The sequence below is a fragment of the Panulirus ornatus genome, chromosome 58, assembly GCF_036320965.1.
Source record: "Panulirus ornatus isolate Po-2019 chromosome 58, ASM3632096v1, whole genome shotgun sequence".
Classification (NCBI taxonomy): Eukaryota; Metazoa; Arthropoda; class Malacostraca; order Decapoda; family Palinuridae; genus Panulirus; species Panulirus ornatus.
The window spans coordinates 25,834,832-25,859,822 of record NC_092281.1 but is presented as its reverse complement, the minus strand read 5'-3'; the positions used below and the strand labels follow the sequence as shown (position 1 = coordinate 25,859,822).

The window sequence follows — 24,991 nt, the reverse complement described above, 5'->3', positions numbered from 1 at the left end:
GTTGCACAGACCAGAATTATGTTTTGTTAATAAAAAATTGCTTTTGGAGGAGAGCACATCTAAGTTATTTGTGCTGATAAACATTTGTATTTCAACTTTTATACAATGAATCAACCTATGATAACATTAAGTTATATCTATCTATAGTACAGATTATGTATATTTATCTTCATAACAGCCAAGATGGCACTGGCAAAACAAGTTTTGTTTGTGGCCATATTGGACAAAGAAAAACTCAAGAGCATAAGAAAATCAACTGGGAAGAAATCAATCTGAGCTACTAGGGTCTTTATAGACTTGATTCTAGAAGGTGGAAAGTTTGTAGGGGAGGAACATGACTAAGGAGGGAAGGGATTTCCATTACTTTGCTGATAATGGAAGAAGAGTTTTCATACCTCCTCCTTCTGATAAAAGCTCACTGCATCTAGTGGCTTTCCTTCCACTTTTTTTTTGAAGCGCCTTCTACAAAACATCTCTGTCAACCCTATCATATGTTTTTCCCATACTTATAAATTCCACATAAAAATCCGCCTCTTTGGCAAATACTTTACAAATATATTCTTCAAAGCAAACATATGGTCCAAACATCCTCTAGTTTTGCTGTCCTTACTCACATACATAAAAAAAAATCATGTGTAAGAGAAATTTATTTGCTTACTTAAGATTGGCCAATCCAGTAACAAGTGTGTTTTTCTAATCTAGAAACTGTCATAAGAATAAAAATTCTATATTACTTTTCCATAAATTGAAAATAAAAAAACTTTATGCTATTTTTGGGGGTAATGAGATGGCCAGAAATATCACTCAAATGTTAAATGGGATTAAAGTTGCACAAAGATCTCTAAAAATGTGAAGAGAAAACAACAAAGGTGGTAACAAAGTTAGAGAGTTACATGCCATAAACACAGAAGAGAGGATGACTCAATTATCAAGTTCAAGATTCTAAACCAGATTTCTATGAGATGCAAAGCCACAACAACCACAAGTCATGACAGGAACCTTAGCAGGAACCCTTTTAGAGAGGAAGTGAAGAGCCTTTTTAGTATCAGAGCAGTGAATTAACGGATCATACTATGAGATGAAATTGCACACGCTAACTTTATGCAAAAGTTAAAAAATTGAATGACAGAGAAAGCAACAGATGGGGCCTAATGAGTGAAGAACTCCCTCCCTGTACTATGCAAATAGACAATTACAAGTATGTATTTACGTACTCAAAAAACCCTAGGTAATGACAAGTATCCATTTATCAATCAACTCCAGAAGGATGACTAAAAAGCTAGGTATGGAAGGCTGGCTCTGAGGTGAGCAATGTTTGCAACTAGGATACAAGCTCATAAGATTCATTGGTATAGATGGTATTCACTACAAGAAAGAGATGGTTAATGACACCATGGAGCTAATCTACCTAAGCCATGATGATACTCAACTCTTGTGCTTACTGTAAAGTCATTCATCTTGAAAACCAAACCATTCTAATGTTCCAGTCTCATGACAATAAGTTCTTGACTCCCTGCTAATGACCAATAACTGGACAGAGAATGGCTAAATGAACTTAGAGTACAATTCATAAAGCACATTCCTCATGAGAAGGTTGCCTTATAAGACTAGATCCTGATACTCAGCCAGACACAGTCAATCAGTGCATCTAGCAACAAAGGCTCCAAGTGTTGGACATTATCAAAGCATAAAACTTGGCCTAGAATGAATGACAGGTAATAATCTGACAGTTACCTTCATTCTCATAACAAAGAAAAACATGGAGGGAAAACTATGAAAGACAAAATTTACTGAAATTTTATAAAAAGTGAAGAAACAGCTTGATAGTGAAGTGATACCACCATGACAGTTCTGAAACGAAGAAACAACTTGCGCTTATAGTTTCTATTGAGTTAATGACTGGCGCAAGGTAACTATGATATGGTGGTCATCATGCATAAACTTTTTGGGCATGTTACTTATCATGCAGTGTCTGAGTGACAGCTGTTGTACCTACAGCTCATCTGTATCGCTCAAAATATAATAATGAAAATTCAAGGAAGCTCTACTTAATTTTCTACAGGACAAACATCTGGTTTAATAAGAAAGATCTACAACACACCTCAATCATGTCGACAGCAAAGTCAGGCACTGGAGGGTTGTAGAGGGTTGTATAATCATCCATTTTAAAGCCCTCAAACTTTCTGGACTCAATTGACACCATTTTATATTCCAACATGTTCACTAGGGTCTCCACATCCTGGTACTTTGGAGTCAGTCCAGCACGTACAACGTTGTCTGAGCAGGCCATGCACTCGATGCAATCTGTAAGGTGAGGTGCTACATTTTGTACTTCAAAGTTCAAACTTCTGATATTAAATACAATATGATTATCATACAAAAACTTTGAAAAATAAAAAAATAGAAGGAAATTAGCTACAACTAATAAAGTCAAATACATACGGAAATCATCAACATACCCCCCAGCAGGTAAGCATGAATGATATTGGGACCAAGAAACATGGCCTCCCCTGGTTGCAAAGTAAGATAGTTCATCAGGTATATGGAGAAGCAGCCAACATCACCAGGGTACTTTTCATGGAGAGTTATGAAGAGGTCACGAAGGAGTTCATTCCCCTTCACTGAATCTGTTATAAAAGTGTTATAAAATATTTGTACCAAGAATTTTTACAGATTCCTCTCAGTAACCCTAACAGAAAACAAGGATATGGATAACATGAAATTCAGTAAACAGATAACACTCAACATACAACTCAAGAACTTAAGATCTATCAAGTGACACACCCATTTCAGAGAATCGTTGCAAGAGATCACTAAGGGAAGATGCAATAATATCCTTTGGTGAGTTCATCATTGCAGAAAAACATGCCTTGAGATTTTCTTCAGAGGGATTCTCGCTGAACTCATTACATGCATCATCACCAATTACCATCCGAAGCTCATGAACTTCTGCAATTGGATAACAGCATGTGTAAATAGCAACCTGTGGCAAAGGAATACAGAGAATATGTCTGGAAAAGGAACCTTTCAACTAAAAATTCCCTTGTATGGACTGGACTAATTCATTATTCCACTTACAGTTCAGGGATCCTCTGACTAACACCTTTCACCATTAATGCTATGCCCCTTCACACACTTTTAAAGATGGCATTACATTGGCATGTACGTCCATCAGCCATAAATATAAGCGAATAAAAAGTTCATAAGCAAGCATATATAAATGGTATATTCAACAGCCTTCCATTTTACATAACAGACCAATAAACTAATCTCTGAAACAGTATCACTGTTGAATATGTGCATACGTAACAGTTTAAACTTACTGAGCATGTGGGAACATATATAAGGGGTTCTGTAGGCCCATTTCTAGAGGTGTAACTTTGCAAATTTTCATATAACTAAGTTTTGCAAATGTCAGTTATCCACAAAACAAAACAATAAGTTGCAAAAATAGGGTCTGGGTCTGATAATGTAAAAGTAGCTGTAATGGAGGTAGAGTTAAAATGAAAGAGTGGTGGTGTTATAATAATCAAATGGATTTGGCAAATATTTTTTTTTTTTTTTTTTGCTTTGTCGCTGTCTCCCGCGTTTGCGAGGTAGCGCAAGGAAACAGACGAAAGAAATGGCCCAACCCAACCCCATACACATGTATATACATACGTCCACACACGCAAATATACATACCTACACAGCTTTCCATGGTTTACCCCAGACGCTTCACATGCCTTGATTCAATCCACTGACAGCACGTCAACCCCGGTATACCACATCGCTCCAATTCACTCTATTCCTTGCCCTCCTTTCACCCTCCTGCATGTTCAGGCCCCGATCACACAAAATCTTTTTCACTCCATCTTTCCACCTCCAATTTGGTCTCCCTCTTCTCCTCGTTCCCTCCACCTCCGACACATATATCCTCTTGGTCAATCTTTCCTCACTCATTCTCTCCATGTGACCAAACCATTTCAAAACACCCTCTTCTGCTCTCTCAACCACGCTCTTTTTATTTCCACACATCTCTCTTACCCTTACGTTACTTACTCGATCAAACCACCTCACACCACACGTTGTCCTCAAACATCTCATTTCCAGCACATCCATCCTCCTGCGCACAACTCTATCCATAGTCCATGCCTCGCAACCATACAACATTGTTGGAACCACTATTCCATCAAACATACCCATTTTTGCTTTCCGAGATAATGTTCTCGACTTCCACACATTCTTCAAGGCTCCCAGAATTTTCGCCCCCTCCCCCACCCTATGATCCACTTCCGCTTCCATGTTTCCATCCGCTGCCAGATCCACTCCCAGATATCTAAAACACTTCACTTCCTCCAGTTTTTCTCCATTCAAACTCACCTCCCAATTGACTTGACCCTCAACCCTACTGTACCTAATAACCTTGCTCTTATTCACATTTACTCTTAACTTTCTACTTTCACACACTTTACCAAACTCTCAGTCACCAGCTTCTGCAGTTTCTCACATGAATCAGCCACCAGCGCTGTATCATCAGCGAACAACAACTGACTCACTTCCCAAGCTCTCTCATCCACAACAGACTTCATACTTGCCCCTCTTTCCAAAACTCTTGCATTTACCTCCCTAACAACCCCATCCATAAACAAATTAAACAACCATGGAGACATCACACACCCCTGCCGCAAACCTACATTCACTGAGAACCAATCACTTTCCTCTCTTCCTACACGTACACATGCCTTACATCCTCGATAAAAACTTTTCACTGCTTCTAACAACTTGCCTCCCACACCATATATTCTTAATACCATCCACAGAGCATCTCTATCAACTCTATCATATGCCTTCTCCAGATCCATAAATGCTACATACAAATCCATTTGCTTTTCTAAGTATTTCTCACATACATTCTTCAAAGCAAACACCTGATCCACACATCCTCTACCACTTCTGAAACCACACTGCTCTTCCCCAATCTGATGCTCTGTACATGCCTTCACCCTCTCAATCAATACCCTCCCATATAATTTGCCAGGAATACTCAACATACTTATACCTCTGTAATTTGAGCACTCACTCTTATCCCCTTTGCCTTTGTACAATGGCACTATGCACGCATTCCGCCAATCCTCAGGCACCTCACCATGAGTCATACATACATTAAATAACCTTACCAACCAGTCAACAATACAGTCACCCCCTTTTTTAATAAATTCCACTGCAATACCATCCAAACCTGCTGCCTTGCCGGCTTTCATCTTCCGCAAAGCTTTTACTACCTCTTCTCTGTTTACCAAATCATTTTCCCTAACCCTCGCACTTTGCACACCACCTCGACCAAAACACCCTATATCTGCCACTCTATCATCAAACACATTCAACAAACCTTCAAAATACTCACTCCATCTCCTTCTCACATCACCACTACTTGTTGGCAAATATGTACAACAGCATTTATAAGTGAGCAACATACGACTGGCTAAAATCACTACGAAATAAAAAGTTTCTTATCAAAGTCACTTAAGTATAGGCTGTGACAGTGACTAACAATGTAAAATAAATTAAGAAAGGAAAGTGGAAGTGAAAGTTGGGTATTAACATTTATACTCTGAGCAAAGGCCTGAGAAGATAGATGAAAGTGTGTATGGCATGAATTTAGAAAAGGCATATAACATGGTAACTACATAATGATAATAATAATAGTTTACTGATCATCAATATACAGAGATGTATAATGCAAGAGACTGTATGACTTTGCTTTGCTCTTATGAATAAGAATGTAGTTAAAAATTGTAAACTGACAAAAAGATAAAATCAATGGAAACTGCTCTCCAAAACTGTTTAGACAGAGAGGTGCCTATATATAAATCTTAGTTTTCTGGAATGTTCATCAGAGGTTTGTAGTTTAGTATAGCCATACCTCCTAATCTATGTTCAAACTTTTCTATGGAATTCACTATGGCAAAATACTCTCTCTGTATCTATATCTCTTTGTGATGACCTAACTGTTTTGTCAGCCTATATCATACTGATGTGGGGCTGGTGACAAATTATACAGTTTGTAAGTGATGGATAGAATACATCAAAAGAAGGCTAGAAATGACAGTCAATAAGTGTTTACTGGTGCAGTAAAAACAGGGGTAAGGAGAGAGGGGATAAAGGTATATGGGAGAGGAAATATATTAAAGAGAAGGAAGTAAGAAGGTAAGATATGGAAACAGGTATGTACAAGAGGAAATGTATTATAGAGAAGGAGGTAAGGTAAGAAGAGCAATAAAACTTTAACAAAAAAGCTGCGGTCATACATGAAAAGGTTAGTATGAGGGTGAAGAATGAAGGTGAGTCTTCTGTGGAGTGGAACTGGAAAGTATCCGAGAGCAAGGAAAAGTGGTGCCTGATGACTGGACAAAACAGTAATTGGGACTATATGAAGAAAAAGGGAGTAGAAGCAAGTGTAAGAATAAAAGAATGTTTCCTCTGTATAAACATCAAGGTGAATGGTATGACAGTGACTGATCATAGGGGAATTATTAGTAAACCAATTGCTGACATATAGATATGAAACCCAGATGTGTAAGGGTCAAGATAGGTAGCAGAGATGGGTAATTCAAATAATATAGTTGAGATAAGGAGAAAGGATAAAAAATGAAGACAAGAGAAGGTACTACAGTGTGAAGAAGTTACTAGAAAGGCACGCAGATGAAAGCATTTAGGTGGTATGGTCATGCAGAGGGAATGGCAGATGATAGGCTAATCAAGATGTAAGCCATGAAAGAGGTGGACAGATGTAGCAATAAAATATAATTAAGGCTAGAAACATTCCAAATGAAGATGGCATGGGAATAACTGAGGATTAAATGAAATGGAAGCATTATGTGTATGAGAAAGGAAGTTTTAGTGTCATTTTAAAGACACTGGACATGGGTAGAAATAGAAGGATGATGGAGGAGCGATGTGGAGGAGGCTGCATGCATCTGATCCATCCCACTGAATTGGGAAGGGATTGATAATGACAGATATATAAGACATGGTGATATGCTTGATAAGTCTTTTCAATTAAGTAGCAAGCTTCTTCTACCCTAATAACACGGTAACATAGGAGTAATTATACTAAGCTTCTTCCATCTTAATAACACAGTAACATGGGAGTAATTATACTAAGCTTCTTCTATCCTAATAACACAATAACATTGGAGTAATTATACTGTTGTAAAACTGCAGTTGAGAACCCCTAATGCCATAGGCAATTCTCTGAAAAAAGATTTTTTTTCTGGAAAATTTGTGGCAACATGAACATTTTCAAGATACCTTTATTCTTTGTATAAATGTGCACTTTGGGTATATGATTGTTTTGCATCTAAAGTAACATCTACTAAATGATTTCAAAGCTTTAGGCTCTTCGATGATATTCAATGTGCACAACTTAAAAAGTTTAGGTAAATTAAGAAATGAAATCAAGTCTTTACGTTAATGGATAAAATCAAAACTTCAAACAATGCTCTACAGTTAAAGGTAATGAACCTGGAATAGTCAGGCTAGCTGTGCTTCTTAAGTCTTGCATCCATTTCTGTATCTGATGTCTGCCACTGTGGCATGAAAATGAATAGACTCAAAGCAGATGGTATCAGTTTCCATATTTTTTCTTTTTCTTAGTCACATCATGTATTTTACTGTATACAAACAATGTGAGAATGACAATATGGAATATGATCATGGTTATTATTATCACTCATTATCATCATTATGGTTATTACATGAAATAGACACATGGCACTGTTAAGCAAAATATCATACGTTAACCTTTCAAATGCTTCAAAATTTGTTGTGCAGGTCTGAAGCCACACAGAGCTTGGAAAGGGGTAAGGGCAATAGTCATTTCAGGCTTGTGGTTTGGGTCCTTGTACACTTCTGGGCGCTCTTTGTGAAGCTGCTCAGCATGGTTCTACAGAAGATTAGATAATTCAGTTCTGATGGCTGCCTCAGACACTATCGTAACAATTGGCATAGCACTATTCAGTATCCTCACATATTTATGCAGACATAAAATGATCAACATTTAACAAGTTTCAACAATGACAATACAGCACAGGACAGTACAGTGTGCATTCTTATTAGTAGCTACCTTGTTGGGATGAGCCTGAATGGAGAGAGCCTGATTAACACTAAGCACCTTGAATAAGAAGGGGAGTTGTTCACCAAACTTTTCGATAACAGGTGAGCCCAAGACCCCTGGCTGCTTGCTAATGTAATCTCCAAGGGCTTGACCAGTAGCTGGAGCAAGAAGTTAAAAACTATCATTGGAGAAAAAGAAATTGAATATTCATTAACATCAACAAAATATACAACTATGGAGTTTTATCACAGCATTCCATAATTTAATCTAGTACTAAAATTAATTTCTATTAGCAGAAATCAAGCAACAGAATCTTCAAATTTTGCTTACAAAATCATCAACTTAAGAAACCTTTTCACTGTATCAGCTGAAAATTTAGTAAGCAAGGCAAAACCATAAAATTACTTACAATGTTGTATTTCCTTGAAAATACAGTATTTCTATTAAAATGACAACTACTACAATAATTATTGTAATGAAATGCAGCTGCATACTTTAGGTAAATATCTGACCACCTATGTCCCATTTACATACGGTAGATCAAGTGCATAGAGCCACTACATTCCCACAAACATATCCTGAACCCATTTGCACTCTTAAAGTGAGACATGGGCTTCTACACCAAGTAAGTGATTATTCATTTTTTCACTTTGCACTGTAAGATCATCATCATTAGTTCACACTTAAGTCCCTATTCACATCTACACTTTCACACACAAAATAACAACTGGACTCAATCGAAAATCATTTCTCTGGCATCCTCATATAATACATCCAGCCCTAATTAATTCACTATCTATCTGTCCAACTTTTCTGAGATTTGCTGACAATCCTAGTTCCTTTCACTATACTACAACATATTGCCTCATGAACTTCAATAGCTATTTCCAAATCATGTTCAGCAAACGTAGCTGCAGTCACTTCAATAACTTAACTTACACATGATCAATAATGTTCCAGAATACCTTTGACAACAGATGGGCCACTAGGATGTGTTCCCATCCAGAGTTCAGCAAAGGGTTGATCATCTGCCACCTCAAGGTCTGGCTGCACAGCTTTGGCTAACTGAGCAACACTGCTCCTCAACCCTTTTACACCCCAAGCATATTTCTGTACAGCACATTCCAATTCCATTATGCAGGACCTGTCAGCAAGTTATGACAATAAATATTCTAATTCACCAATCGATGTAATATGACAAAATGGTAAAAATTTGAATATAAATCTGCCTGACAGTAATTAATGGCACAAAGTACTAACATTGTTCATATATTCAGAAATTACTCCAGCACTTCAGATACATTCCAATGCCTTAATAAAAATACAAAATATCTGCAGAATCTAAGTTCATGAAAACTGTAATGAAATTTCAAAAAATTCAGTTGTGGAAAATCTTGATGTCACATGAAGCAAATATTATCAAATGAGGTTATATTCTATCTATTTATTGATAATTACCCTCATTAAATTTTTATAAAAGAATCCTGGTGTTACCCTGAACCTTTCTAAAGGCTCCTGCAAATCAAGATGGCACTACTAGTAGAAGGGAAATATAGACTCTTTTGGAGCGAGAAGTTCTTGACAAGAATGTATTCCAAATGATACAGTGACTTTTCACTTATGATGTAATCTTGAGCAAGCAGAGTCTGAACATCATGGGGGTTATATGTCCATATATACTAGACAACTAAAAACATCTGCATCAACAAAATGTATGAATAATGGCCTAAGGAAAATATTAGTCTTGGAAAAAGCATACACCAGAGCTAACATGAGTGGGCTGCAGAGTGCATTCATGGGCTGCCCAGGGTTGAGTGCATAGGTTCGAATGCTGGTTACTGTAATCAGGCCACAGTCAACCAAGTTGTTCATTCACCCCTAGGGGTTGGTCAATAAAATGGGTACCTGGCTCAAACTAGGGTAACAAAAAAATTATACATACATATATGAGTGGGTTAGCCATTCTTCGTCTGTTTCCTAGCACTACCTCGCTGATGAGGGAAACAGTGATGATGTATAAGGCATGTGTACGAGTAGGAAGACAGGAAAGTGATTGGTTCTCAGTTAATGTCGGTTTGCAGCAGGGGTGCGTGATGTCTCCATGGTTGTTTAATTTGTTTGTGGATGGGGTTGTTAGGGAGGCAAATGCAAGAGTTTTGGAGAGAGGGGCAAGTATGCAGTCTGTTGTGGATGAGAGAGCTTGGGAAGTGAGTCAGTTGTTGTACGCCGATGATACAGCGCTGGTGGCTGATTTGGGTGAGAAACTGCAGAAACTGGTGACTGAGCTTGGTAAAGTGTGTGAAAGAAGAAAGTTGAGAGTAAATGTGAATAAGAACAAGGTTATTAGGTACAATAGGGTTGAGGGACAAGTCAATTGGGAGGTACGCTTGAATGGAGAAAACCTGGAGGAATTGAAGTGTTTTGGATATCTGGGAGTGGATTTGGCAGCAGATGGAACCATGGAAGCATAAGTGAGTCATAGGGTGGGGGAGGGGGCGAAAGTTCTGGGAGTGTTGAAAAATGTGTGGAAGGCGAGAACGTTATCTCACAAAGCAAAAATGGGTATGTTTCAAGGAATAGTGGTTCCGACAATGTTATATGGTTGTGAGGTGTGAGCTATAAATAGAGTTGTGCAGAGGAGGGTGGATGTGTTGGAAATGAGATGTTTGAGGACAATATGTGGTGTGAGGTGGCTTGACCGAGTAAGTAATGTAAGGGTAAGAGAGATGTGTGGAAATAAAAAGAGCGTGGTTGAGATAGCAGAAGAGGGTGTTTTGAAATGGTTTTGACACATTGAGAGAATGAGTGAGGAAAGATTGACCAAGAGGATATATGTGTCAGAGGTGGAGGGAACGAGAAGTGGGAGACCAAATTGGAGGTGGAAAGATGGAGTGAAAAAGATTTTGAGTGATCGGGGCCTAAACATGCAGGAGGGTGAAAGGCAGGCAAGGAATAGAGTGAATTGGATCGATGTGGCATACCGGGCTTGACGTGCTGTCAGTGGATTGAATCAGGGCATGTGAAGCGTCTGGGGTAAACCATGGAAAGTTCTGTGGGGCCTGGATGTGGAAAGGGAGCTGTGGTTTCGGGCATTATTGCATGACAGCTAGAGACTGAGTGTGAACGAATGGGGCCTTTGTTGTCTTTTCCTAGCACTACCTCGCAAACATGAGGGGGGAGGGGGATGGTATTCCATGTGTGGCGAGGTGGCGATGGGAATGAATAAAGGCAGACAGTGTGAATTGTGTGCATGGGTATATATGTATGTGTCTGTGTGTGTATATATATGTGTACCTTGAGATGTATAGGTATGTATATTTGCGTGTGTGGACGTATATGTATATACATGTGTATGGGGGTGGGTTGGGCCATTTCTTTTGTCAGTTTCCTTGCGCTACCTCGCGAACGTGGGAGACAGCGACAAAGCAAAATAAAAAAAAGAAATAATACATAGACATATACATATATACACATGTACATATTCATACTTGGAGATGGTGAAAGGTTTCTGTAAATCATGCGAAATGAAAAGGTTTAAGGTTAAGATTAAGGCAGGACAGGGATATCTGCCTTATGTCCTACTACCTACCAGATATCCACATAAACCATCATTTATAGGATATCCTGGCTATCAACATAAAAGAGAATAAGAAAAAAAATGGAAGGGAGAAAAACAAGAAAAGGAATCTTATAACAACTGCTAGCAAAAGCAAGGTAGTGGCATTTCAAAAAGAGGAAGTCAAGAGTGTGAGATTTTGAAAGTAAGAATTTACGAATGAACAACAAGACTTACAAAACCATCCTACAAGATAAGCTAGTCATTAGAACAATGAAGAAGGTTATGAGGGACATAAATAAAAGTTTGCAGGGGTTGCACAGTTAAATAGAAAGCATAAAACAACCTATCCTGATGCACAAACATGAAACATGGATTTACAAGAAATGAAAAAGAGAGCAAAAGTTGCCAATGTTGATTATTCAGGTGGACTGTGAAGTGGATAAACAGAACAATGAGAATATCAAAGTTTAGAGAAAGATAACGTGTCAATCTGATCTAAACATCTGATAATAATGGATTCAAAAAGAGAAAGAAGAAAAAGGAAGGCTAAAAATGAAGTGGAGAGTTTCCCTTGCCATTCACAGTCTCAATGGTTCTCAATTAACTTTCAACTGATGCCCACACCCCCTTGGAACTCCTTCAAGGGAGTGGCTACTGCAAAAGAGTCTCCATAATTGGTGAACTCTAGTGTCGCTCTCAACTTTTACTGCCTCACCATTAACAAGCCACAAGCAGAGGGCAACTCTAGTGCAAGCAAAATCTGCTATTCATGACACAGACCTTCAATAGTTCATGACTTCCAATCCACTGGAAAGCTCTCTGCAGTGACCACAAACAACCAAGACAAACCCAGCTTCACAAAGAACGATATATGTACATAAAAGCCCTCATAACACCATCCACCATCTTCTTCAGCTGTGCTAACATAAACATGAATTCATGATTTATGTGTGGCTACAGAAAACAAAAGTACTGTAAAAGAAGCAAGATAGTGAGAACTACATCCTAATCCTGCCCTAGGCAATTATTTATTGTAGGTGCTCATAAGTACTGTAGGTAGGTACTTTCAAATAGTCATATGCATGGATATAACTTCAAGAAAATTGCATTCAAGATCACAATATATCAGCACTGGTAAAATATGTTTTTTTTAGGTATGACAAGGCTTGGTTGCTGACTGCTCTTCTTCATTATGTTAGTAAGAGAAGATCAAAGGATGAAACAGTTCTATCTCTCAGTGTTTCAATTACAACACAATCATTGCAATCATGCCCAGGGGAAAATCCCAAAGACAGATAAGGTTCTATAATGAAAAAGAGGACAGTGTGAAGCAACGCACGACTGATGTGTTTACACTCAATATGAGTACAGAACACAGTGCAGGATCATGATGTATGTGCTTCCATCAGTATTATCAGGAGACCCTTTCTGGAATCACTCCTTACTGGCAAATGCTCTGAAAACATTTTGATATGAGAATACCTTGACTGAACTTGAATTCAGTATTCCAATTAAAGAGCTAAAATAAGAGAGAAAATGTAAGGACAATCTTAATTTTGCAGTGCTACTATAATCCACCTACATGTGATTATGGATTTTAATATGAGAATGCTTTGACTGAACTTGAATTCAGTTGTCTACTTATAGCTAAAATAGGGGAAAAAAATGTAAGAACGATCTTAATTTTGCAGTGTTACTAGACCTTGCCTACATGTGGTTATGCTGTGAATGTAGTCACTTTTGGCAAGGCTTTATCATTATCTGTTGACAGAAAGGAGATGAGGAACTTCTCAAACCGAAGGAGTCCTTAATTTCCCTGTAATTAGAAGTAGCACAACCTTGAAGCAGCAGGTGCCCCTTCAGAGAAAGAAGTTCTGGGATCACACTTTAATAATGATAATTATCATTAAATTTCTGACATCTAGAAAATGAAAATGGGTCATATCATATCTTCTTTGTTAGGATAATTAAAAAAGCTTTCAGATTAAATATCAGTTTGCCCTATCTTTGTGATATATATCTTGCAATATCAGAGTAGATCAATTATTCATGTCCGGTTGGACCACTTGTTTTACAGGGGCCTTTGGTGAACAATCTATGTTTTAGGGAGCACTCACAGAAACTTGCTAGTAAACAGAGCATTTCAAAAAACAAATGTCTATACACAAAGTGAATTTACTGCAAGTTTTGTCACTGATCAAGTTTGGAAATCATCTACTTTAAAACTTAGCAGATCATGAACATCAAGTAATAACATTTAGTCAGTTAGGTATTTACTTTGAGACTGATAATCAGACAGCAATGCCAAAGGGAGGATGTGGAAGGGAAGAAAAAGATAAATGTGTAATTGGTATATCAACTTTGGCTCAACATATGGGGGTCCTATCTATTCAAAGTCTAACTTGATCTATCAAAGTTCACTTCTTTCATAAGACAAAAAAAAATTCAAAGTTTTCTCCCTTGTCATCCTTACCTAAAACCTAGTTCTTCTTCCCTGTTATTCTTACCTGAAATGCAATATCTGGAGAATAATCAGGTAAAAGTGCTGTTCTACTACACAACTTTTACTTATGAAGCATTCACTATTAACTACATATCATGGTGGGTTACAGGGTCATATGATTTATCCAAAACTACCACATCACCAGACAAAAATTGGCAAGGTCCAAAAAGCTCAAAAACTGCAGAAAAAAAGTAAGGCATAAATATAAAGTATGTAATAACTGACATATCTTTTTTTTTTTTTTTTTTTTTTTGCTTTGTCGCTGTCTCCCGCGTTTGCGAGGTAGTGCAAGGAAACAGACGAAAGAAATGGCCCAACCCACCCCCATACACATGTATATACATACGTCCACACACATGCAAATATACATACCTACACAGCTTTCCATGGTTTACCCCAGACGCTTCACATGCCCTGATTCAATCCAATGACAGCACGTCAACCCCGGTATACCACATCAATCCAATTCACTCTATTCCTTGCCCTCCTTTCACCCTCCTGCATGTTCAGGCCCCGATCACGCAAAATCTTTTTCACTCCATCTTTCCACCTCCAATTTGGTCTCCCACTTCTCCTCCTTCCCTCCACCTCCGACACATATATCCTCTTGGTCAATCTTTCCTCACTCATTCTCTCCATGTGCCCAAACCATTTGAAAACACCCTCTTCTGCTCTCTCAACCACGCTCTTTTTATTTCCACACATCTCTCTTACCCTTACGTTACTTACTCGATCAAACTACCTCACACCACACATTGTCCTCAAACATCTCATTTCCAGCACATCCATCCTCCTGCGCACAACTCTATCCATAGCCCACGCCTTGCAACCATACAACATTGTTGGAACCACTATTCCTTCAAACATACCCATTTTTGCTTTCCGAGATAATGTTCTCGACTTCCACACATTCTTCAAGGCTCCCAGGATTTTTGCCCCCTCCCCCACCCTATGATCCACTTCCGCTTCCATGGTTCCATCCGCTGCCAGATCCACTCCCAGATATCTAAAACACTTTACTTCCTCCAGTTTTTCTCCATTCAAACTTACCTCCCAATTGACTTGACCCCTGAAATATACAAATCACAATAATTGATAAAAAAACACTAGAAACATTTTCAAAACTATTGAAAATTGCTAATGCGTACACAAAATAAAGGATGGCAAATATGGCAAATATGACAAAATAACATTACAAAGGTTTGAAAACATTTATATAGCTGCAATCATTCTTCCTCTGTTTTCGGAGAGAATATATAACAAAACATTTTCCACATAATACGAGAGCAAGGTAAGAAAGCTATGGCTGAGGAAAGATCTTACAAAATGGAAACTAACTAAACGATCAACTCTACTTAGATTGCATTTCACATAACTTTGGAAATTCTCGGCAATGATATACAAACCTTACCTCTAAGGTATACCCCAAAATTTCCATTTGCTTGAAGCCCTTGAGATACCATTTCTATACAAAATTCACATGATCATTCCTTTCTCTAAAATCAAAATTTGAATACTGTTAAAATGTATTGATGTTTCACTGCTAAATACAAATTTTATAGTTGGTATAGTGAAAGAACTTTCAATAGTGTTCCTAAGGGACAAAAACAAAAGTAGTGGAAGAAATCACAACAATTTCAACTCTCAGAATAAATCATAAGGGCTATCAATTGTTTGTATATGACCTTGTCTTTATGCACTGCAGTATCACAATAAAATAGGTGAAGTATAATGCTCCTGTTGGAAACAGTGATGATGTAGTGCAAATTTTGTCATATGTGGTGGCGGAGGATGAAATAGTGGGGATGCAGGGCCTGAGGATAAAGTAGAGTTGTTGCAACTATGTGGAAGTGATCAGTTTTTTGAGAATATTGATTGGTTACAGAATTCTAAAATAAAGGGGTCAAATCATGGGTATCCAAGGCAGCCAACAGAAGAGGATCAAAAGAGAGAGTGAGTTTTAGTTCAACAAAAAATGTCATAAAGCAAAAGATCTCAAAGGTGTATTGTCCATGATATATGAAAAACAATGCAGCTATTAAGCATAAGAAAAATACAGGAGGGCTAGGAATGAGTACAGCAAAGTATGGGGGGATCAGGAACAAGGCATCCACTAAAGAGCAGTTTATCAGGCTAATGGAATTAGAGGTAAGAATTCATGAAGATGATGAGGAAATATGCGAGAAGGTGAATGACAAGTTTAAAAAAGTCTTTTGAAAAATACACTATCACTACCAAGGTGGGAGAGGGATGAAGTCATATAAGATATGGAAATCAAAAGAAATAACATAATAAAGTTATCAAAACAACCTGACTCAAACAAGGCCCATGGTCCTGAAAAAATAACCTCTAATGTGCTGAAAGTGCAGAGGCATCTGCTAAACCAATGGAAATGTTTAAAAAGTTACCAGAGGAACAGGTAGTTCTAAAGATGTGGAAAAGGGCAAAAGATGTGCCTATATCTAAAAAAGGAGATAGGAGAACTTCTCTGAGCTACATGTCAAAGTGTGGTTTGTACAACACTTGAAAAGATAATCTGAAAGGAAATGAACAACTACTTGCAATTACGAAACTTTCTAACTGGGAGTCACCATGTTCAGGGAAAGGAGGTCATAAAATAATCTTCTAGATTTCTATAACAGGGTGAGCTCCATTTATGATCAAACACAAGGATGAGTAGACTGTTTATTCTTGGACTGTCAGAAACCCCCTGATAAAGAAGCCAGGTCAACAGGCAGGGAAAAGTGGTAGGCTTGTTCACTGGATAGAAGACTACCTTACTGGAACAGAGCAAAGAACACAGGTAAGAGGTGCATCCTGAAAGTGGGCTGGGGGTTAAAAGTATTGTGTCACAGGGATTAGTCTTGGGCCATATTTGCATATGATGTCAAGGTTATGAGAGATATAAAGAATGATGATAACTGCATCATTCTACATGGGACCTGAACATACTACAAAGCTGGTCAGGAAAATGTATAAGATTTAAACTAAGGAAGTACAAGGTAACAAGGCCAGAATAGAGCAATAGACAGCCTCTGTGAATTAATTCCCTCATGGGAAATGTAGTCTGCAAAAAGCCTTGTCCATCCCCTATATATTTCTAAATGTGATACACAACCAATGTTTATCATGGGTATGAGCATGTGACGCTCTTACGGCAAAATCATATTACAAATGGTTGCTGAGACTAGCATTTCTAACAGTGTGAGCACCAGCAACCTGTCTCAGTGTGTCACATGCTATCTCCAGGAAAGAATATTCCTTCTTTATGCCTCCTGGCTGCCACTTAATTTTTGGAATTTCTCTTATGGGTGCTGTATTTCTTCCATCTGTGCTTCAACATAGTTGGCTCTTACCTTTCTAAAGACAAAGCCTGAATTCTTGCCTGGAAGCAAGACAATGTGAATACATGAGATATCTAAGCGCACTGTGTGCTCTGAATGTATATTCACATAACTCATTCCTTTAACACCTTATGTGTCTCACTTCATTCAGGAGATTAAGACCCTATGGACCCAAAACATAGACCTAGAATACCTCACAAACCTTGCCAATTCCATACCCAGACGTCTTCAGATGGTAATCAAGGCTAAAGGAGAGATGGAAAAGAACTGAAATGAGAGTAAGACATTGCCTTTGAAAAAATATGAAAAAATATGGGGGGAGGAGGAGCTTTTTGCAGTGAGTGTAAATTACAGGAATCTGTGTGTGAAACAGAACTAGAGGTCAATCCTGCCTAATCCATCGTCATAGCTACACACTAGGAGAACTGTCTGCAGACAAACATAAGAATCACATTCAAGTGGATGGAAAAGAACATGTTCATTAAATTAATCACCACATATATCAGACCAAAAGTGGACTATGCCTTGCAAGTCTTGTCACTGCACCTAGAAGAGCACAAACATCAGATTGAGAGGGTACAGCGATGGGAACTAAGATGGTATCTAAACTAAGCAGACTTAAATATGAGAGACTCATGGATACTAACCTCTCCACCATGAAGGAGAGAAGTGAGATGGAGGACCAGCTAACAATCTTCTGGCTTCTGAATTAGCTGGATGATATTGATAATATACACTTTTCCAAAAGATGTAGCATCAGCATAACTAATGGCCATGAAAAAAAGCTGGGCAAAAAGCTAGTTAGAAAATTTTTTAACAAGTGCCAGTTTTGTATTAGGGTGGTCGATAGCCAGAATAAACTTCCTAATGAGACAGTAATTGTTGTCAGTTTACAAGCTTTTGAGGTTTAAAGGGCTACATGATAGATGAGGATCCATGAGTGTAGAACTCTTTCCCTGTACTGAAAACATAGGTATTTCAATTACAAATGCATCATGTCCCCAGTAGCCAAACTGGTTCAATTAGAATCTTAAGAATACAATGATGACACTGTTCTGCATAAGAAGTGGGAGTTCTTAGATACATGTGGCTTTTATACAATCCATTTGTTACAACCTCATCCGCATATGGCTAGTAGCATTCCAGATGGGCTGGGATGGACCTTTCATAAAGTAAAATAATCAATCGAGACAAGAGAGGCTGGATAAATGACCTTCATTCAATCAAAATACCTGGATTTATCCAACTGCCTGCTGAGTGGGTCAAAGCATGATATAAAGTTTAAAGTTCAAACTCATAGTATATTAGTATGCAAACCTTCTGTACCTTTATGTACTTCAAAATAGAGTTATGTGGTCTAAAGACTGACCCAAAGCGCATACATGTCTGCATAAGTCGTCTATCATGCAATCATAAAGTTTAAATACATAGACCCTGATGACCCCACCTACTGTACTCAACATACTACCATCATGACTTTCTAGATCAAACTGATATTATAGCTGATAATTCACAAGGTACTGTTATGACTTTCTGGAACAAACTGATATTACAGTTATGATACCATTTTCTGCATTTACTAATGAATAACCGAAAATCACAGTACAGAATTTTTAGGCCACAAGTGAAAGCTTGTCATTCATCAAAGACTGACCTAGTTTCTTTGAAAAGCCGTTCTCAACTTGAAATTGGTTTTGGACCATCTGTCTACTGAAAATAAAGCTTCAACTTTAATAGACTACGATTCTGCATGATTTGTTAAAAGGGCCATGATGAACTAGTAACTGTTGAGTAAAACTTGGACAATTTACATGCATACTAAGAATGATTTAGCAGGAAGCAGTATGTGATGAGTTGACTGGTGTCGTTTCCGTCTGCTTGATAACCTCAGTTATTACACCATTTGATTCTTGATCTACGTTCGTAAAATCAATTCTGACAGCACCACGGAATTATACGATACTTCATGGTGGATTAATTCTTATTGCCTAACCTGTGTGTTCCGGTGAGTGGCCAGCAGGAGCAGATGACGTTCAAGGTGACCGGCCGCTGACTGTGGAGGTAACACGTCAAATGTTCCGGCCCGTTGACTCCCTCCCACCTACAACACACAACACTGCTAAAATGAACTAACTCCGGTGACCACACTAGTCATATCAACACTTGGACATCGTTTAAATATCATTAATGTATTATATTGCTTATATATGCTTTTACCGAATAAATGACAATAATGAGTGCAAACCTACCCCGAAACGTCGTCTGCAGGTGTTCTGCTTGTTTGTTTACATTCTATACGCGCGAAATTTTGGTTCTTAAAACTAAATTTGATTAATGAAAGTAAAGAAGGCCTCTATAAGTACCAGTATATCATTATATGTCCATAAGTACCTCTATATCAAAAAGAAGAAGCAAATATACTAGTGCGGATTTAGCATTACGACTTACAAGAGACAATAGCTGCAATGCCCATATCTCCAAAAAAGTCCATGTAAATATTTTTTTGTTGGAAAGATATTTGGTGGGAATTACTGGATGTTATTATTCAGTCTGATGAATAGTTTAGAACAAACATATTCATTAAATCTCCTAACACTTTGTTATATAAATCAAGGATTTGCATTTCAGATGATATATACCCAAAAGTGTTTCACTCTACTGTGATCCGACGGAGGAATATGTACTCTCTTATCTGTTTAAGTGTTGCTAGTGACTACATTCATTGGTATCCTTAATAGGAGGAACCTTGAATGTTTCATGGAAATTATATTTCAACAAAATTGGGTATACCGTCTTAGCCCACCCCAAAACTCCAAATGCCCTGCAACAGCTGGTCAACAGGTGGTACGAATCCTCATGTTTGTATAACTTTTATGATGTAACCAAAACAGTAAGCGAAGCAGCTTCAGAAATCTCTTGAAGCCATATAGATGAAATGTGCCAAGCTAGACGACCAATGACAAATTTGTTGAAAGTTTCATTTGTCTGGGCCACATAACACGATAATAACATAATCGTAATATTTAGATTTAGAACCCTTTCTAAGGGTATATGTCAAAGTTTTCTGTTTGAAGTATTCATAAAACGTGATGAATTCGGTCTGATTGTTTTCCAAATCTGCCATGCATTTTAGCAAAGAGGCTTTGGGCGGTGTATCTTGTTACTGGTTGACAAACTTTCTTATTGGCTATTTAGTCTTTCTATGCAGTTCTTCATTTCTTGACAACTCTGTACATTGCTTTGTTGGCAAACCAAAGCTTGCTGACCAACAGGTTTCTTGTACTGTCTTAATGTCAAGTAGTCTGCAAACATTCCAACAGATCAACCCAGAAATATTCATCTATATATAAGATTCTTAGGGGAAGGTAAAATACTCAAGTGTCTCTCTGCAGCACTCTGACGAGGTGCCAAAACGAGGTTAATTGAATACATGGAGTTAATATAGCAAGCTTTCCGCCCATGTTCATAGTACTCTCGTATACATGTCCTCTAGAGTTCATTACTTTACATCTCATTATCGTTTCCTTCAGAAGCTTTTCAGTCTTCTTATGTATAGATACCTGTGTAGGAGACATTGGCTAAAAAAGTTAGAAAACGTTCAGATACCCCGACAGTTTCACTGAAATATGGTCGCAATATACCAGATCGAGAGACGAATAAACAGACTCAGAATATCTGCTTTCTCTGATTATCAGTGACAGTACTTCAACAGAGAGAATATAATCAATTAGTTCATCACAGTCATTGTGAAACAAATATGACTCTTCCTTTTCCTTTGGTACTGTAACTTTGACATTTTTTTTTTTTTTTGAAAAAAGTCAATTCCATTTGTTCCATATTATTACCACAATGGACTGACCTTAATATCGTGTCTTCTGAATACAAAACCTCTTAACTACTCAGAAGGTAGTTAACAATCATATAATCAGCCAAGGATCTGTTTCCAATACTCTAATGTTTTGAGAATTTCTTCTCCCAGGTAAGTGTCATGAACATCCAGTTCATTAACCTGCCTTGAATATTCCGAACTGCGACCATCTGAACTCTCTTATTATCATGATATAAAAATTTCATCTGGTTTCTTTCAATCTGAGATCATCTTTTAACACATAAGTCCCTTTTATTCCATCAGAAAACAGAATACAATTCACATTTCCCGCTGTAAAATAACCACTCAAGTGTTTTCATTTGTCAATCTTCTTTGAAAAAAATTTTTTTATTTAATCTTTCTCCTAGAACTATGGACTCTGAGACAGTGTAACTGTCACTTCCTTTGTAGTATAGCTGTGAGGTCTCTTCTTTTCCAGAAGTCTGAGAATTGGGAGAGCAATATCTTATGATGTCACACAGGTTTTACCTATCTACATCTTAAGGAGCCACTGTCGTTTATGGAATGTGTATGATATCGTAAATATTCTCTTAAAATCATAGTAAAAGAAAGAGAGTACTGCCTTCATATGCGGTCTGTGTCAGTTGCAATAATGGGTTCACTTCGGTACCCTGATCCTCCTCCAGTCTCATGGCAGCTGCTGACCTACAAGTTCGCTTTCTTCATTTTCTGAGCTCTTTTTGTGCAGGAGGGGTGGGACTGCTGAGGCTGTTTGGACTGGAAACTGAACCATTCTGTTCCTTGTCCTAGCTGAAAAAAAAGCCAGTGATATTGATATTTCTGTTATGTACCGTTTAATCATTAACTAGTGTTACTATCAAATCACTTTAATAATACATTACTTATGATTCTTTGTACTTCATCACAACTTTTGTAGCATCAAAATCACACATCAGGTCCTACCTTCCGTAGGTTTGTCCCATAGTGTAGGATGTCACATCATCTCTTTTTGTGCCTGTTCAACATAAAGTTGGGCCCTTTTTTCTGCTACAATACTCATAAAACACGAAAGCTTTAGCTTTGTTCCATTAGTACTAGAGCTGCCCAATATGAGCACCAGAAACAGGACCTGCAAGTGGAACACAGAAAACCTGAAAGCATTAGTTATCCACTTCCATTTTCTGTTTCTAGTGCAGAGGGTGAGCTGAAGCTTTGAATTTCTAGTCAAGAACGTGTTATAAACAAGTCTGCTCTTGCTAACTGCTAATTAAGTACTGTTATTACACCAGTTGGACTATATTTATCTTTGTTATAAGTTATGTTTCAAGTTATCGTCATAGGTTGTCAGTCTTTGCAAAAGCCGAAATTTCTGATCTTGATGCTTTTTTTTTTCTTGCTTTTTTTTTTTAACTTTCCTTTCCTCGGCAACACATTGTCCCTTATTACTCATTGTCAGTCCTACCGTAGACCGCAAGAAATAAGTTATGAAATCTTTGAGGAAAACGTTAAACATCTGCAATGGAACGCTGGTAGAATTGCAATAAAGGATGCGGATATTTGTATTAGAACTATGAAGAAGTAAGCATTGATGGAATCAACCTTAATAAACATTAAATCTCAGACAAATATAAGGTAATTTCGACACTGACAAAGTCTCAAGGACAAATAGGAATCGTTATAGATTAAACAAGATCAATGAGCGCAAACCTATGGGACGAAACATATGATGCGTATACCCTGCGTTACTTATCTGAGTTTTGATAAAAATCCCCATCATTTAAGCTTGATTTCGCAGATATATTGGTTCCCTCGGGAGAAATTCCTCTTATTGGTAAAGACCCGAGATGGAAGCCCCCTGCAAGACTTACTAATTAGATGACCCGGAAAGAGGAAAACTGCCAATCGGAATGAGACGTGACATCAAAGGTGCTGGAACTAATAATTTCAAGATGCAGCTGCACTTTCAAGAGAAAACTGATGACATATCATACCCGTGCCATAGAAGACAGGCGGTATGAGGTTGAGATGACCGTATTACTGCTGGAAAGGGATTCTATACTGTATATCATAATCGAAAGCGTCTTTTATGTTATTCTTTTGTTTCGTAATCACTGTCGATTACATACGCTTCCTAAGAGATGTCATATATCAGATCCTCGATATTTTTGTATCATGATCCAATAGGTTAGGTGGCAACTCCAGGGCCAGGCGGGATTGGAAATCGTAAAATTTGGATCTTCTAACGCTGCCCAGACTAACGGTCCCTGGTATGATTCAAAGACGGTAGAACCCTCCCATTTCTAGGATCCCCTAACTATCGGTCCCGAGGATGATTTGATGAAAGTCGCATGTCCTCATTTTTCTACCCTCCTCCCCTTCCCCAAATATCGGGGTCTGCGATAATTTAGAGAAAATCGGGTTTTCATATTTTCAGTCCTCCCCCCCCCCCCCCCACACACACACACACACACACACACACACAAACACACACACTAAACTCGCGCGCCGTGGGCCTGCTGACACCCCGGGACCAACCCTTAGCACGTCATTGGGCCTCTCTGCCTTCTTCAGGGGTTAATAGGAGAATTTCAGGGTGATTCGAGAGCCTGAACGTAACTCAGATACCTGGACATTATGGTGTCAGGACGATGTGGACTACATCCGATACGAAACCCGAAAGCGAACATGAGACTGTTCTTAATGCGCAGCCCTTTAAAACAAACGATACTATGCCCATTTTCTTTAAACGGGGCGCTAAATCTGATCCTAAATTTAAACTCCTCTCTTTAAATGAAATCTTTTGAAAAATAAGTTAAAATAACTGAGAGAAAATGAAAGGCAAAGGAGTGACGGGCAGCGTTACTGACCGTGATGCATTCACAGGCTGCTCAGTACCGAGAGATAGGTTCGAATCCTGGTTGCAGCAGTTGGTCCACAGTCAACCCAGCTCTTCATCCTCCTCTAGAAGTTGGTCGATAATATATATATATATATATATATATATATATATATATATATATATATATATATATATATATATATCTTTTCTTTTCTTTCATACTATTCGCCATTTCCCGCATTAGCGAGGTAGCGTTAAGAACAGAGGACTGGGCCTTTTAGGGAATATCCTCACCAGGCCCCCTTCTCTGTTCCTTCTTTTGGAAAATAAAAAAGAAAAAAAAAAAAATTGAGAGGGGAGGATTTCCAGCCCCCCGCTCCCTTCCCTTTTAGTCGCCTTCTACGACACGCAGGGAATACGTGGGAAGTATTCTTTCTCCCCTATCCCCAGGGATATATATATATATATATATATATATATATATATATATATATATATATATATATATATATGGAGTGAAAAAGATTTCGAGCGATCGGGGCCTGAACATGCAGGAGGGTGAAAGGCGTGCAAGGAATAGGGTGAATTGGAACGATGTGGTATACCGGGGTCGACGTGCTGTCAATGGATTGAACCAGGGCATATGAAACGTCTGGGGTAAATCATGGAAAGTTTTGTGGGGCCTGGATGTGGTAAGGGAGCTGTAGTTTCGGTGCATTATACATGACAGGTAGAGACTAAGTGTGAACGAATGTGGCCTTTGTTGTCTTTTCCTAGCGCTACCTCGCGCACATGCGGGGGTTGTCATTTCATGAGTGG

General features: G+C 38.2%; 1 protein-coding gene across 1 annotated transcript in view; it reads right to left on the bottom strand.

The window, feature by feature from the left end:
- Mpi (mannose phosphate isomerase) overlaps window positions 1-19,785 on the bottom strand; it is a 29,253-nt gene extending 9,468 nt beyond the window's left edge. Inside the window, exons 1-8 of the mRNA XM_071695593.1 lie at window positions 19,754-19,785; window positions 19,498-19,605; window positions 9,064-9,242; window positions 8,108-8,256; window positions 7,786-7,927; window positions 2,785-2,949; window positions 2,460-2,627; window positions 2,102-2,304 (exon numbers count right to left, since the gene is read on the bottom strand). Of these exons, the coding sequence (XP_071551694.1) occupies window positions 2,102-2,304; window positions 2,460-2,627; window positions 2,785-2,949; window positions 7,786-7,927; window positions 8,108-8,256; window positions 9,064-9,232 (996 nt within the window). The 5' untranslated portion in view covers window positions 9,233-9,242; window positions 19,498-19,605; window positions 19,754-19,785. The remainder of the gene's footprint in view (window positions 1-2,101; window positions 2,305-2,459; window positions 2,628-2,784; window positions 2,950-7,785; window positions 7,928-8,107; window positions 8,257-9,063; window positions 9,243-19,497; window positions 19,606-19,753) is intronic.
- Between the last annotated feature and the right edge of the window lie 5,206 nt (window positions 19,786-24,991).